This window comes from Primulina eburnea, chromosome 10 (assembly GCF_022965805.1).
Source record: "Primulina eburnea isolate SZY01 chromosome 10, ASM2296580v1, whole genome shotgun sequence".
In the NCBI taxonomy this organism is placed as follows: Eukaryota; Viridiplantae; Streptophyta; class Magnoliopsida; order Lamiales; family Gesneriaceae; genus Primulina; species Primulina eburnea.
This window is the reverse complement of record NC_133110.1, coordinates 3,866,171-3,879,069: the sequence shown is the minus strand read 5'-3', so window position 1 is coordinate 3,879,069 and position 12,899 is coordinate 3,866,171. Positions and strand designations below refer to the sequence as shown.

Genomic DNA, 12,899 nt, shown 5'->3' with positions numbered 1-12,899 from the left:
TAAATATTTGTTTGCGATATATATATATATATATATATATATATTTATGGGGTGTCATCCCAATATTTTGTGGGCAGAGAGAAGCAGTTAGACGACGCAAGTCCTCAAGATAAGATTTTTCCCAATACAAAATTGATTTTTTCTTCTTCTGCTCTCGTGTTTGAATCATGTCCTCTCTTCTCCTCATTTAACCTGTATATATATTATTCAATCACATGATTATTCTCTGTCTTTGTGTCTATATATATATATATATATATATATATATATATATATATACATAAAATATAATCATTTGGTCAAAAGAATTATATTTTATTAGATATGAAATTTTGATCTTTCAAAAGGCACAGAAAACTTATGGTATTAAAATGTAGTAGTTAAAAAATATTTTTTTTACAAAAATAAAAATTACGAAGAAAAACCAACATCATATACTATATTTTTGTAACTAAGATTTTGTTAAATTAAATTATACAGCCTGTGACATTACTTGCTACCAGCGGAAGTTTGGGAGCCATTGTCAAGAAAGATGAAATCTCAAATAGTTGAAGTACCTCTATATATATATATATATATATATATATATATATATATATAAAATCTCAAATAGTTGAAGCACCTCTGCTGATATTTTCCCTAATTAAAAAGTTAAATTTGAAAATTATATATATATATATATATATATATATATATATATATATATATATATATATATATATATATATATATATATATATATATATATACTGTCCTTGAGGTTTGTAGGGATCTTACTTTTATATCCGTTAATTAACTTTAAGGTTTGCATATCTCCCTCGAAATATTTGTTCGTCTTACAAATTCAATAAGACGGGTCAATATTAAGATAAATAAATAATAATAATGAGACATATATGTAATTTTTAAAATTTGATGAAATAAATTTAAGATAGTTACACTTTTGAGAGAATATATAAATTTTAATATTAGCTGGATTTTTTATGATTATGATTATATATATATATATATATATATATTATATATATATATATATATATATTATATATATATATATATATATATATTATATATATATATTATATATTAAGGCTGAGCACCTTATAAAAACTGTCAAGGAGCACACCATCTTTTTTCCCAGTTTTACCCTTACAGTTATAGTAATATTACACTTTTGTTTTTTTTAATTTCAACACACTTTTATTTTTATTTCATTCATTCAAATATCAATTTAGTCCCTTCATAATTTGTCAATTTTTACTTTAGTCCATCGATAATGATAAAAAATATTGTACACACACGCAACGCGTGTGCAGAGTAACTAGTATATTTTATTTTCATTATTTTATAACGATGTAACTCGCATATGTTATTATTTGATATGAATTGGGTAAACCTATTGGTGCGCACTTGGTGAGCTAACACAATAGAATGTAAATCACGCTAGTAAGACATTCTGAACAGTGCAAATCATGTTCAATAAGCTTGTACGAGAAAATATTGATAGATAAATTTGAACTCTTATCATAGATCAAAACATTCTCCTACTCCACCAATTCGAACACCTTTATTTATATATATATTTATATATATATAGTACGCACACATTTTAACTTAAACATATATATTATTTCCCAAACAAATTTTTTTAAAAAATATATTATCTTTTAATTTTAAAATAAATTTGATGGGTTTCTCGTTCAAAATTTTTGTTTTACAAGTGGGCACCGGCTATGTACAAATACCGATCTATGTGTATGCCGACATGTATAGATAAGAATACGAACGGTATATATACGTATACAATTAGTTACATATATTTTAGTAAATATTTTTCAGGGGATTGAGACAGTGCCTCTCCTAAACTTATTTGTGGGTTTATTACGTTAACAATAAGTATGGCCAGACCAGATATATTTTTTGTTTGTAATGGTTCTCCCCCATTTTAATTTATATATAATAAAGTATACAAACACAGATACACACGTACGTGTGTGTATTTAATTTGTACATGCACAGAACAAAATTCGAGAATTCAGCGGTGGTCCAAATTACGAGCACATATTCGATGGCCAACACACACAAATCTCTTAATAAAAAAATATCGATGCTACTCAGAATACATGTGGAATGGTGTCACACAAGCGCCTAGCTATCTTTGACCATCGTTCAATTCGCTTCCATGGGTCGGAAACAAAACAAGATGGTCGTCTGATATCGTTTCATAAATCAATGTTGTGACATAAATATTTAACTCGACCCGATTCATCAAAATTGTAACATTTTATGTTAAAAAAAATTTCTTTTCATTTTATATATTGACTCTCGTGGAAATAGATATGTAATATCATACCACAATATACATGTTATGTCGGTTTTTGTTTCTGAATAAAAACTGAATCGGGGTAAATTCAAAATTAATTATCCATACAAAACTATCGGATTATGAATATTCAACTCTAGAAAAAAGTATATTTATAATTGATATAAATGTTGAATAATTGATTCGATTAGTTTTATTATATAATATATACATTTTTCTAACCATGAAATTTTAATTTATGCAAAAACTTATGTGAGATGATCTGACATGTCGTATTTTGTGAGACAGATCTCTTATGTGAGTCATTCATGAAAAAGTATTACTTTTTATGATAAGAGTATTACTTTTTAGGCAAAAACTTGTGTGAGACGGTCTCACGGATCTTATTTGTGAGACGGATCTCTTATTTGGGTCATCCACGAAAAAGTATTACTTTTTATGCTAAGAGTATTACTTTTTATTGTGAATATAGGTAGGGTTGACCCGTCTCACATATTAAGATCCGTGAGACGGTCTCACATGAGACATACTCTACTTTTTATTGTAAATATTGATAGGGTTGATCCGTCTAACAGATAAAATTTGTAAAACAATCTCACAAAAGTCATACTCTTTTAATTAAAGAAACAAATTTAGGCTCTTCGGACCCGTCTCCAATATTGACTGGCACTGATTTTCTGGAATTCCAAAGTAAAATATTGTAATGCAAGTCCTAGTTTGAAGTTCAGAAAAATATTATAATATACGTATATATAGTTTATAATATCTGAAGCCCTCAATTCCCCACGAATCGAAACCCACCTGGATCCAAGACTTTTGTAGCAATATTCAACATTAATTACCATTAATATACTACATTTGTATAATTATTTTTAGTGTTTTATTATCCAATTAAGACCAAGAACAACGTATATCAATCTAATATAATAGTCGATACTTCTATTAGCACAACTTGATTTCTTTTAAATTGTAGTCAAAACATTCGAAATCGAGAAAAGACCAAGTCACATGATCAATAGAAATCTACTGACTTCACAAAAGTTAATTAAAAATTCCATTGTTCATACAAGTAAAGAACGTGTGCGCACGACAAGACAATAAAATCTTAAAAGCTTACATGTATATACAAGACGCCTTTTAGTAATTCGAATGATGAGATTTAATATATTCACATCTTCTTATGTTTGTCTTAAACTGTACAAAAATTGTAATTAAAAATTAAAATATTATTTAATCTTTCAATTTATTTACATCTCACATGTAAAACCCGGGATTTTGAAGTATCGTGTTCTCAACAAAATAATATTAGATTAATAATTTGATGGTGTAATCTTGGATATTAATATTTAAATCAGTCAGAATATAATATATTTTTGGGTTATCAATCTAAGGATTTATTAAAGAATTTCGAAGATTTCGCAAATAAATGTCTAAGATTTGAGTTGATATGGAGGTACCGGGATAAAAGATCAAGCAGGAGATAATAAAATTCCTAGAATTCGAAATTAATCAGTGTATGTATATGCAAATTTCGAAAATTACATGAGATAAAAGATTTAAATTTCGAACAAATCACGGATAGATATATCACGATTTGAGATAAAAGATTTAAGTCAGATTTCACCCGATATCATTCGATCCCGATAGCAGACAACCCCTACAAAATGAGGACCCTATAAGCTCAAAAATCACACCTAAATTTCGAGAATCTCCCCCTAGTCCCCTTAGGAATTTTCGAGTACAGCGAAGCGCTGCCGCCGTCCAGCCAGAGAAGTAGGAATTCCGAAATTCCTGTGCAAGCAATCCTAGTTATTCACGTTTTTTTCCATCAAGAATTCAAGGTAAGTGGGCTGTTTTAAATTTCGGTTTTATGCATATTAAATTTTCGGTTTTTGGTTTAAAAATGCGGTCGAGTACCGTCGTTTTGTTTATACGTTTTTACGAAAGTTGGTACGTTTTTGTTTGGCACTGTGAGGATTCCCTGAAAATGGGTGGAATTCCAACATATGGCCCTTAACAGTGGGATAGAACTGTTTTACGGCCTCGCCCCCTTAGAGGATCAAAATTTATGGACTGATATCAGTTAACCATGAAAGGTGAAAAATCGCAGTGTTATTATGTTATTATGTTATGAATATGATGTTACGATTATGAAAAACATGCTATGTTATGATTCGAAATTGTATATAGTGATTCAATTCCCCACTTGCTGAGTATTCCCAAAATACTCACCCTTATCTTCCCAATAATTGAAGAAAGTTGAGAAGAAGATTGAACAATGGGATGGTAATTTGTGATTTTATTAGTCGTGTTATTCTTTGATTTTATACTTTTAATGTCATGTAAGAGCTCGCATAGTATTCAGTGAAGACTCAAGTTTGGAAAATTATGATATAAACTGTATTCGGTTTATATGTGTACAGGTGGTATGTGTGATGAAAACACGCCGTGTCGACTAACCCGATCTGGGGCGTGCATCACAGATAATGAAGATATATACATAATACTAATGACTTATGTCCTTATAGAGCTGTAGCAGATAAATTCTGATTTACCTGACTAACTATTAACTAGTGAATAATTATGCTTAACCACTAATATTAACACTTTTTTTTTTTGAAACGATCTCATTAATCAATTTTGTGATACAATCTCCTATTTGAGTTACATGTGAAAAATTATTACTTTTAATACTAAAAATATTAGTTATTATTGTAAATATGAACATGTTGACCCATCTCACAAGATACCTATTCCTACTAGAGTAGGTCTCTTGTGAGACAATCTCACGAATTTTTCTCTGTAATACGAATCAACCCTACCGATATTTACAGTAAAAAGTAATACTCTTAGCATAAAAAGTAATATTTTTTCATGGATGACCCAAATAAGAGATCTGTCTCAAAAAAATACGATATGTGAAACCGTCTCACACAAATTTTTGTCAACCTACTAATTATTAATCATGACTTACAAGATCTATAAATGTGGCAGTGGCTAAATTGTTTGCTGTAGAATATCCTGTAACATAATCTTGAAATTATACAAACTCATAAGTAGAAAGTATCAATCTCACATCCTGCAGTCCCCAATCAAAAAACCATTGTGTTGATCTGAAAATCAGTATGAAAATAACAAGTTGGTTATTCGGCCAAGTAGATGAATAGATGATTATTTAGCTGGTTTTGCGAAACGGTATCGAGAAGAAATAACATGAAACCAATGAATAGGGACGCCACTCGCTTGAAGACTTGAGGGTAAGAAAGGTGTATTTAGGATTGGTAGATGGAATGTCATCATATTCCTTTGATCAATACATACAAATCTGTAAAAGTTTATTCCTTTATTGAAGAAGCAATGGTAATAGTAATACAACGAGACGAGCAAGTTTCAGGCCCAGGTTCTGGACAGCTTTAGCCACCAGTTGGTTCGGGCCAGCCACTTGTGATCTTCCATCGTTTTCCTGTCAAATAATTAATTATTTTTGTCAATTCCAATCGAATCTTATTCAAGACACTGCGTGGGGGGGATTAATTGGCGCATCACAATATATCTTCAACCGGAAGTACACTACAAGGATCTTACACATGGGATATAACTGCAGTCAGATCATGAGATATCGTAATTCACTCGAATATATCCTTTAATCTAAACTATAATTAAGAATTCATTCATGGAAAAAGGGACTGGAAAGTGAACAAGTGAAGAAAAATCAAGAATCTTTAGCCCTTATGACTTACTCACATTTGTCCTTCGCTAAACAGATGGAATACGAAAATAATGTGAAGTCATCAAGGAGAATGATCTTGATGTGCATGTATCTCTTGGAGAAGTAGTGATCTAGCTCGATTTATTGAAGCAAAACAGAGGAACAGATGCTCCTCTAGAAACACAAGCCGTTGGGAAAAACTGGATCGGTTTCTTCTAAGCTGCTTTAATACTTCCAGTATGAGATACCTGTCCATTCCCCGATCCACACAATGATGAACAAGAAACTTATCATTCTCAACATCAGAATGCAACAGGGCCACGAGTCGGTCAATAGTGTCAAGCTCCTTGTGAATAAAATAAGCTACCTTTGCTGCAATATTAAGTTGTGCTTGATGGACCACCTCCTTTCTAGTCGTTAAGGACTGAAGAATTATCGGGCATATGGGGCTTGCCACGATAGCAACAAGAGCATGAGTGGCTATTGCCACAGCCGCCACCGCCACTCCAACACCAGCTGCTATAATACACAAGGAGGATCCTTTTGAGCAGCGGTGTCTGAGATGGACTCTTGATTGTGTCTTTTCCAATTGTTTGTCAAGTTTTTTGGTGAACTGAGAAAAGGATTGGCGAAGATGGTCAAAATTGTGTGGTTGAGGGGGAACAAAAGGGTTTTCGTGGCCATTAAATTGGAGAAAGATGTTAAAAGCCGATGTGCATTGCGATTGTGAGAGGGAATAGGAGTCGGAGTCAATATCTAAGGGAAGATCATCAAGAAGGTCATGAATAGGTGTATAGACAACTCGAGCTTTGCGGACTCTCTGGCAGAGAAGGAGGTAAAAACGAGATGTATTCTCACTATGTTCGAAACAAGTGCCGACAAGCTGAGCAAGGGAATAGGATCCTACCAATGAAAGTGCGTCCTGAATGCTCTCACGGCTTGGTTGAAGAACCTGTTCTAACAGCAGAGGTTCCTCGAAGAACTCTACGTTCTCTATGTCAAAATTTTCAATAAAAGGGCTTTCTTGGTCAAATATTCTCCTAATCTCCTTATAAGAATGTGTTTCAACTGCAAGTGTGAATTCTCGAGTGAGGTTAACAGTGGGGGAGGGTTGGACACTTGGTGTTGATGTATTATCTACTGAATGACCTGAAGGAAAAACCAGAGATAAGAATGTGATATCTTGCAAAGTGCAACATACATTAGAAACAAATGAAAAGAAAAAAAGATATAGGAGATTTATGAGTGCTTGAGATCTCATCCGAGGGTCACAATGACATTCTCATACTTTCAGTGTTTTGATTGAAAAAGCTCCCCTTCTGTAAAAGTCCTCGAAACCTATATCTTTACCAGGTGATGAAACACATGCTATACATGCACAAAAGACAGTGAAATACAGCTCTCCTAAAAATATTTTGATATTTTGAGACCCAAACCAAAGGGTAGATAACTAGTTAAAAATAAAAGTTTTTAGCTTTGAAAAATTAAAATAAATAAGAATCGAAACTAAAAACGAGAATGGGAATAACAAGTACAAAGACAGATATAGATTTTTAGAGTCGAGAGGTTACCTTGCGAAGCAGGAGATGAAAAATAATTATTTCCTGCTGAATCTCGTGGCAATGACTCCAAACAAGAAAGCATTAGGCCAGGTCTTTCAGTGCAGGATGGCCCATACAACTAACTTCATTAATACTTAGCATGCTGCATTCAGTAGTCCCATAGAAAAGAATATGCAGACACGGCCACAAAGGAAGAAAAGCCCGCAATATTCTTCTTCTAAATCTTCAGTCCAGTGACAGGAGAAAAGCCAATGTGATGGATATCACAAAGAAAAAATTACCAATTATCTCAGGTAAGTTTGGATTGAATGATTTGAAATCATGAATTTGAATATTTGGATGAATTTAATTAAACGAAATTTCAAATTACAACCTGATCAATTTACATCATTGTAGTACTATTGATGAATGATGATAGATTCGAACTACACCTAATATCTCTGAAACACATGCTTCATATATCCCTCCACCCAACCCGAATCTCTCCATTCGAATGTAACCTTATCTCAACTACGTGAAGACGAAAAACCACACTGCAAGGTATGAGCATTATATGAAATAGGGAACTACATTACTGTCCAAAGATTTTTTACAAAAACTTTGAAACATCCACCTTGGCGATATATATACAGCATGAATTCGACTATTAGATATTTCAGTTCTCGGATACAATTCCACGACAGTGAGAATCATGTGGCTCGAGGTAACTTGAGCTGTTTGGATGAAATCTCGAGGTTCTTTGTGGAAATCTCAATAAAAAAAGTTCCATTCAAAACATCATATCTAACAGTACTTTATCACGCAATTACAATAGTCAAAAACACTTTTTATTCAAACCATTCAATTGTTTTATCAATGCCACATGACAGTGTTGAGCACTAAAGCAGCATAATAGTTCCCATGATAGTGAATTTTACATTAGTCATATGCAAAAACTTTCAAACTAATAACCCCTTCACCAGCCAAGAGAATATCAAACTATGAAAATCCGGATTCCAATCAAGAGATTTGAATTATATAGTCAACTCATAAAGATCAAAACCAAATAAAAAATCACATAAAAAGCCAAATATACGAAAATAAATAAACATGACAGTAGCAACACAAAAGATCTCAACTTTGTGACCAAAAAAAGATCTCCACTTTCCAAGTTATGAATAAAAATTGAACAAACGTACCTCAAAACAAAGTGAATCTTCTAACACTGCAATTAAAGAACATCCGAAATAAAAATGGGCCTCAATATTTTTTCCCGTATAAATGAATTCAATACGAATAAGTTCCTAGGCATAATTATACTAAACATGTTCAGAGTGAATTCATGAATAGGCGAGAGTAAAGAAAAGAATTCAATTCCACCAAAAACATAAAAAAAAATTCACTCTTGGAGGAGTTTCCTGAAGCGAGCTTCCACAAAGTGTCTACGGGCCTTGACTCGGACCCGATTAGGCCCTACGTTGGAATCGGATGTGTGGCCCGAACGGTGAACAAAGCAGCGCCGGCGAGTAAACCACAGACCACCGCGTAGGACCAGAGTACTAGTAAATAAATAATCCAAGTGGGATGTGCATCCATTTTTGACTTGGGCCTTTTTTAATTTAATTTTGTTGTATATCAATTAATTTTTTGTCTAAACTGTTTCTCAAGTATACACATCATTCAAATAAAATTTTATCTATTCTTTTTCTCCTGTAAGCGGGGAGGGATTTGTTGATCCAGTCTCGATTCACTGATCTCACAAATTTTTTTGGATATTAATAGTGATGAGTGATGAATTGCTCACAATATCGTCTTACATTTATTTTTTTTATAAATGTCTCGACATACCAGCATCTTCTCGAGACAACTTTTTGCATAAGTATTGTTTAGTGTGATTTATGTGATTAGCGTGACAGTACACATGAAAAATAACGATTAATGCTCGAAAACAAAAACAAAAAGAAAAAGTAGAAAATCAGATATGTGTAGTGTTAGATTAATAAATTACTCTAATATTAACTTACCAGAATACCATTTATAGAAGCATAATTAACATCATACCAATTTTTAGATTTCAATTAAATTAAACATAAACTAACGTAAAATTTGAGTTTAAGAGACGCAAAACAAATTTTTTTTAACCAAAAATAAAAATTCATTTTTTAGCATCTGGAAACACTAGAAGGTTGTAGAAAGCACAAATTAAAATCCTCAAAATATTTTCCAAATGAAATATTAACATTCAATAATTTCAAAAGATTAACTTAGAAGGTTGTAGAAAGCACGAGTTTGACCTAAAAATCTCAAGTTAATGAAAAAACGTTGTGAGAAATCGCGCGAATGCCAGAATCGTGCTCACACTCCTATATATTGAAGAGTGCGTTTATCTTAATTCTCACTGAAAAATATTCGGATCAATCTGCGTACGAAGTTCGGTTTTTTAGTTAATCTTCTGCAATTTTACCACAATGTCTCTGATTCCTAGCTTCTTTGGCAACCGCCAGGCAACATCTTCGATCCCTTTTCGTTAGAAATATCGGATCCATTTCACGGATTCCCATTCTCAGGCGCAGTGGCAAACGCCAAAGGCCAGTCCCGAGACGCATCCGCCTTCACCGCTGCGCGAGTCGACTGGAAAGAGACACCGGAGGCCCACGTGTTCAAGGCGGATCTTCCGGGGTTGAAGAAGGAGGAGGTGAAAGTGGAGGTAGAAGAAGGGAGAGTGCTTCTGATCAGCGGAGAGAGAATCAGTGAGAAGGAGGAGAAGAACGATAAATGGCGGCATAGTCTGGAGAGGAGCAGCGGCAAATTCCTCCGTCGCTTCAGGCTGCCGGAGGGTGCGAAGATAGACGAAATCAAGGCAGCAATGAAAAATGGGGTGCTCACAGTAACTGTGCCGAAAGAGGAAGCGAAGAAGCCAGAAGTGAAGGCCGTCGATATCTCTTGTTGAGCCAAAGCATTAGCTTGGTTTCATGATTTCAACGAGACTGCACCATATTCAGCTTCGATTTGATACGATAATAATTGCGTTGAATTTCAAATACAAAGAGATATTTATTGCAATTTATCGTCTGTATTGTTCGGAGTCCAATACAATAGTTCAACTCTCATATTATGTTGTTAGCTGAAACGAATTAGTATCGAGTACTTTCATTTGTTCATCGCAACTGTGTGTATTTTAAAGCGGTGGCATCAGAATCTGTTAAATGTATTCTTGATCTAAGATGGCGCCTAAACTGCCTGCAAAAGAGTTGCACATAAGCAAAAAGAGTGACATTACATTACACTTAAAAAAGTAATGTAAATGTCTAAAAGAAAAAAGAAGGGATTCTTACCTTCACAGTTTCTGTGAGAAACACAACTGTTTAACCCAGGGTTATTGAGTATCATGAAGATTTCCTAGGCTTGTTCGTCCATATACGAGTAATACATCAGTACAAGGTTCGCTTTCATCTCAAAAAAAGGTTTGGTTTGTCATCTCATTATGAAGTTGAAACTTTTTTTTTGCTCATCAAATGATATGACAACGAATTCATTAACAAGTATAATTTGTCTTCTGGGTTATAGACAAGGTATTGAAGTCAATGCATCAGCACAAAATATCTGTCCAACAAGATCGTTACATTGCTCGATCATTTCTCTTGATCAACTTTCTTTCCAATCCAAATAGCAACTATAGGCCAACGCGATAGTCCCAAGTTTTTCCCCCGTCTTATTAGTAGAAATTCCGACCTACAATAGCTACAAGATATGAATGATGCAGCCTATGTTGCATTAACAATGCATGAAGTTTGTTCACGGGGAAGCTATACCTTCTGCAGCAATTCTGATACATCAACTCCAGCGCGATTAGAGACTATAACAAAGGCCAAATGATATCAGGGAAAGGGTAATTGAAGTGGCCACACTAATTTTCACAAAGGCCCGATATGAATGTACTGGGCCGTTGGGTTGTCACGGAGAGGCCATTATTAGATGATTAAGAAAAAGGGAGTTCAATTTTAATAATTAATAAAATTAGTAATTTATTTTTTTCCACGAAAATACATGGGAAAAAAGAAGATATAAAGCCGATTAAAACAAATGAAAATATTAGCATATGTGGCTTTCAAGTTTATATACGAAGAGAACACCCAGAAAATCAACTATATTTTATCATTTCTTTTTTAGTATATTATCTACAGAACTTCTATATATAATAAAAAATATTAGATTAAAAAATTTCAAGAAATAATGATATAATTAATTTTCTTAGTTTTCTTACACTACTTATTATGCTTTCCAATTGCGTGAATCGGCAGAGTGGGAGTGTTGACTATGGAGTCTGCAGAAACAAAGAGGAAACTCGTAATTAATAAATGACGGCAGTCTCCAATTTCGTTCAAAAAACATCTGATGATTGCCAAAACAATAATTAATAATGAAAAAAAAAATATATATATATATATATATATATATATTTGAATTGCAATATTATCGTCGATATATATTATAGGATCATAATTGATTATATTAATACAACTTAAATTTTTTAAATTTTATAAAAGATCATATATCACTGTTGGTTCGCTCAACCAACATAATAATAATAAATATATATATATATATATATATATATATATATATATATATATAAACATTAAAAATAAATATTTATCATGATTCATTCCGTGTCCCAGGAACCCATATTTCCAATCTGCATTCATTGCAAATCATTATACTTTCAGAAGATTTCGTCGATGCCTCAGATTTCCTAGAAATTGCAATCATATATCACGCTGTGAAATTCATTAATAAACACTCGAATTTTGGGAATAGGGGATTTAATTTAAAATTAAATTGGACAGGAAATGATGCATGAGATACAATTTGATTCACTGAAGATTTGAGGAGGATGCTCAATCAAGCATAGGCAAGAAATATAGGTCCTTGTTGATTGAATTTGACAATATAATTCTCTATTCGATTAGAATTTTGAAATAATATGTAATAATTACATCGACATGTGAAAATAGAGAAATCTTATTGTCAAGAAAAATAAATAAAACAATATTTTTAATCCTTTTTTTTAATGTAGTTTGAATTTTGAAAGATCGAAACTAACGTTAGTATTAAATACTAAACAAAATCCAAACAAAGGTACAAATAAAAAAAAATCATTTAATAGAATAATCAGATAATCCAATCCAATGAAAATAAACCAGGTTTTCTCTAGTTTGCCTTGGAATTAATTTATTTTCCTATGCAGTCAAATATCAATCATGGACCTATTTTCCAATTTGACTTTTATTGAGCTGCCCTACCCTCTCCAACTTCAGAAACGTAG

The 12,899-nt window shown here is 32.6% G+C and overlaps 1 protein-coding gene and 1 pseudogene across 8 annotated transcripts; one reads left to right on the top strand and one right to left on the bottom strand.

Annotated features, from left to right (window-relative positions):
* Positions 1 to 5,574: 5,574 nt before the first annotated feature.
* On the bottom strand, positions 5,575 to 9,192 carry LOC140842615 (UPF0496 protein At3g19250-like). Of its 8 annotated transcripts, none has more exons than XR_012120452.1 (5): positions 8,954 to 9,191; positions 8,773 to 8,798; positions 7,604 to 7,817; positions 6,064 to 7,181; positions 5,575 to 5,786 (listed from the first exon to the last, which is right to left on the bottom strand). XR_012120452.1 is itself a non-coding variant. In XM_073210633.1 (3 exons), the coding sequence occupies exons 1-2, from the start codon at positions 7,674 to 7,676 to the stop codon at positions 6,115 to 6,117; spliced, it is 1,140 nt and encodes a 379-aa protein (XP_073066734.1). In that variant the 5' UTR covers positions 7,677 to 9,192; the 3' UTR covers positions 5,575 to 5,786; positions 6,068 to 6,114. The 8 variants fall into 8 exon arrangements, 2 of the variants coding, with proteins under 2 accessions (XP_073066734.1, XP_073066736.1); XR_012120451.1 differs by having other exon boundaries at positions 8,773 to 8,877; positions 8,977 to 9,191; XR_012120453.1 differs by having other exon boundaries at positions 8,977 to 9,191.
* Positions 9,193 to 9,966: 774 nt separating this feature from the next.
* LOC140803583 (18.2 kDa class I heat shock protein-like) lies at positions 9,967 to 10,694 on the top strand (annotated as a pseudogene).
* Positions 10,695 to 12,899: the final 2,205 nt, after the last annotated feature.

Coding starts and splice junctions, on each gene's coding strand:
- LOC140842615 (XM_073210633.1), bottom strand. CDS start 7,676: ATGCTTTCTTGTTTGGAGTCATTGCCACGAGATTCAGCAGGAAATAAT. Junction 7,182..7,603: donor TTCATCTCCTGCTTCGCAAG/GTAACCTCTCGA, acceptor TTTTTCCTTCAG/GTCATTCAGTAGATAATACA.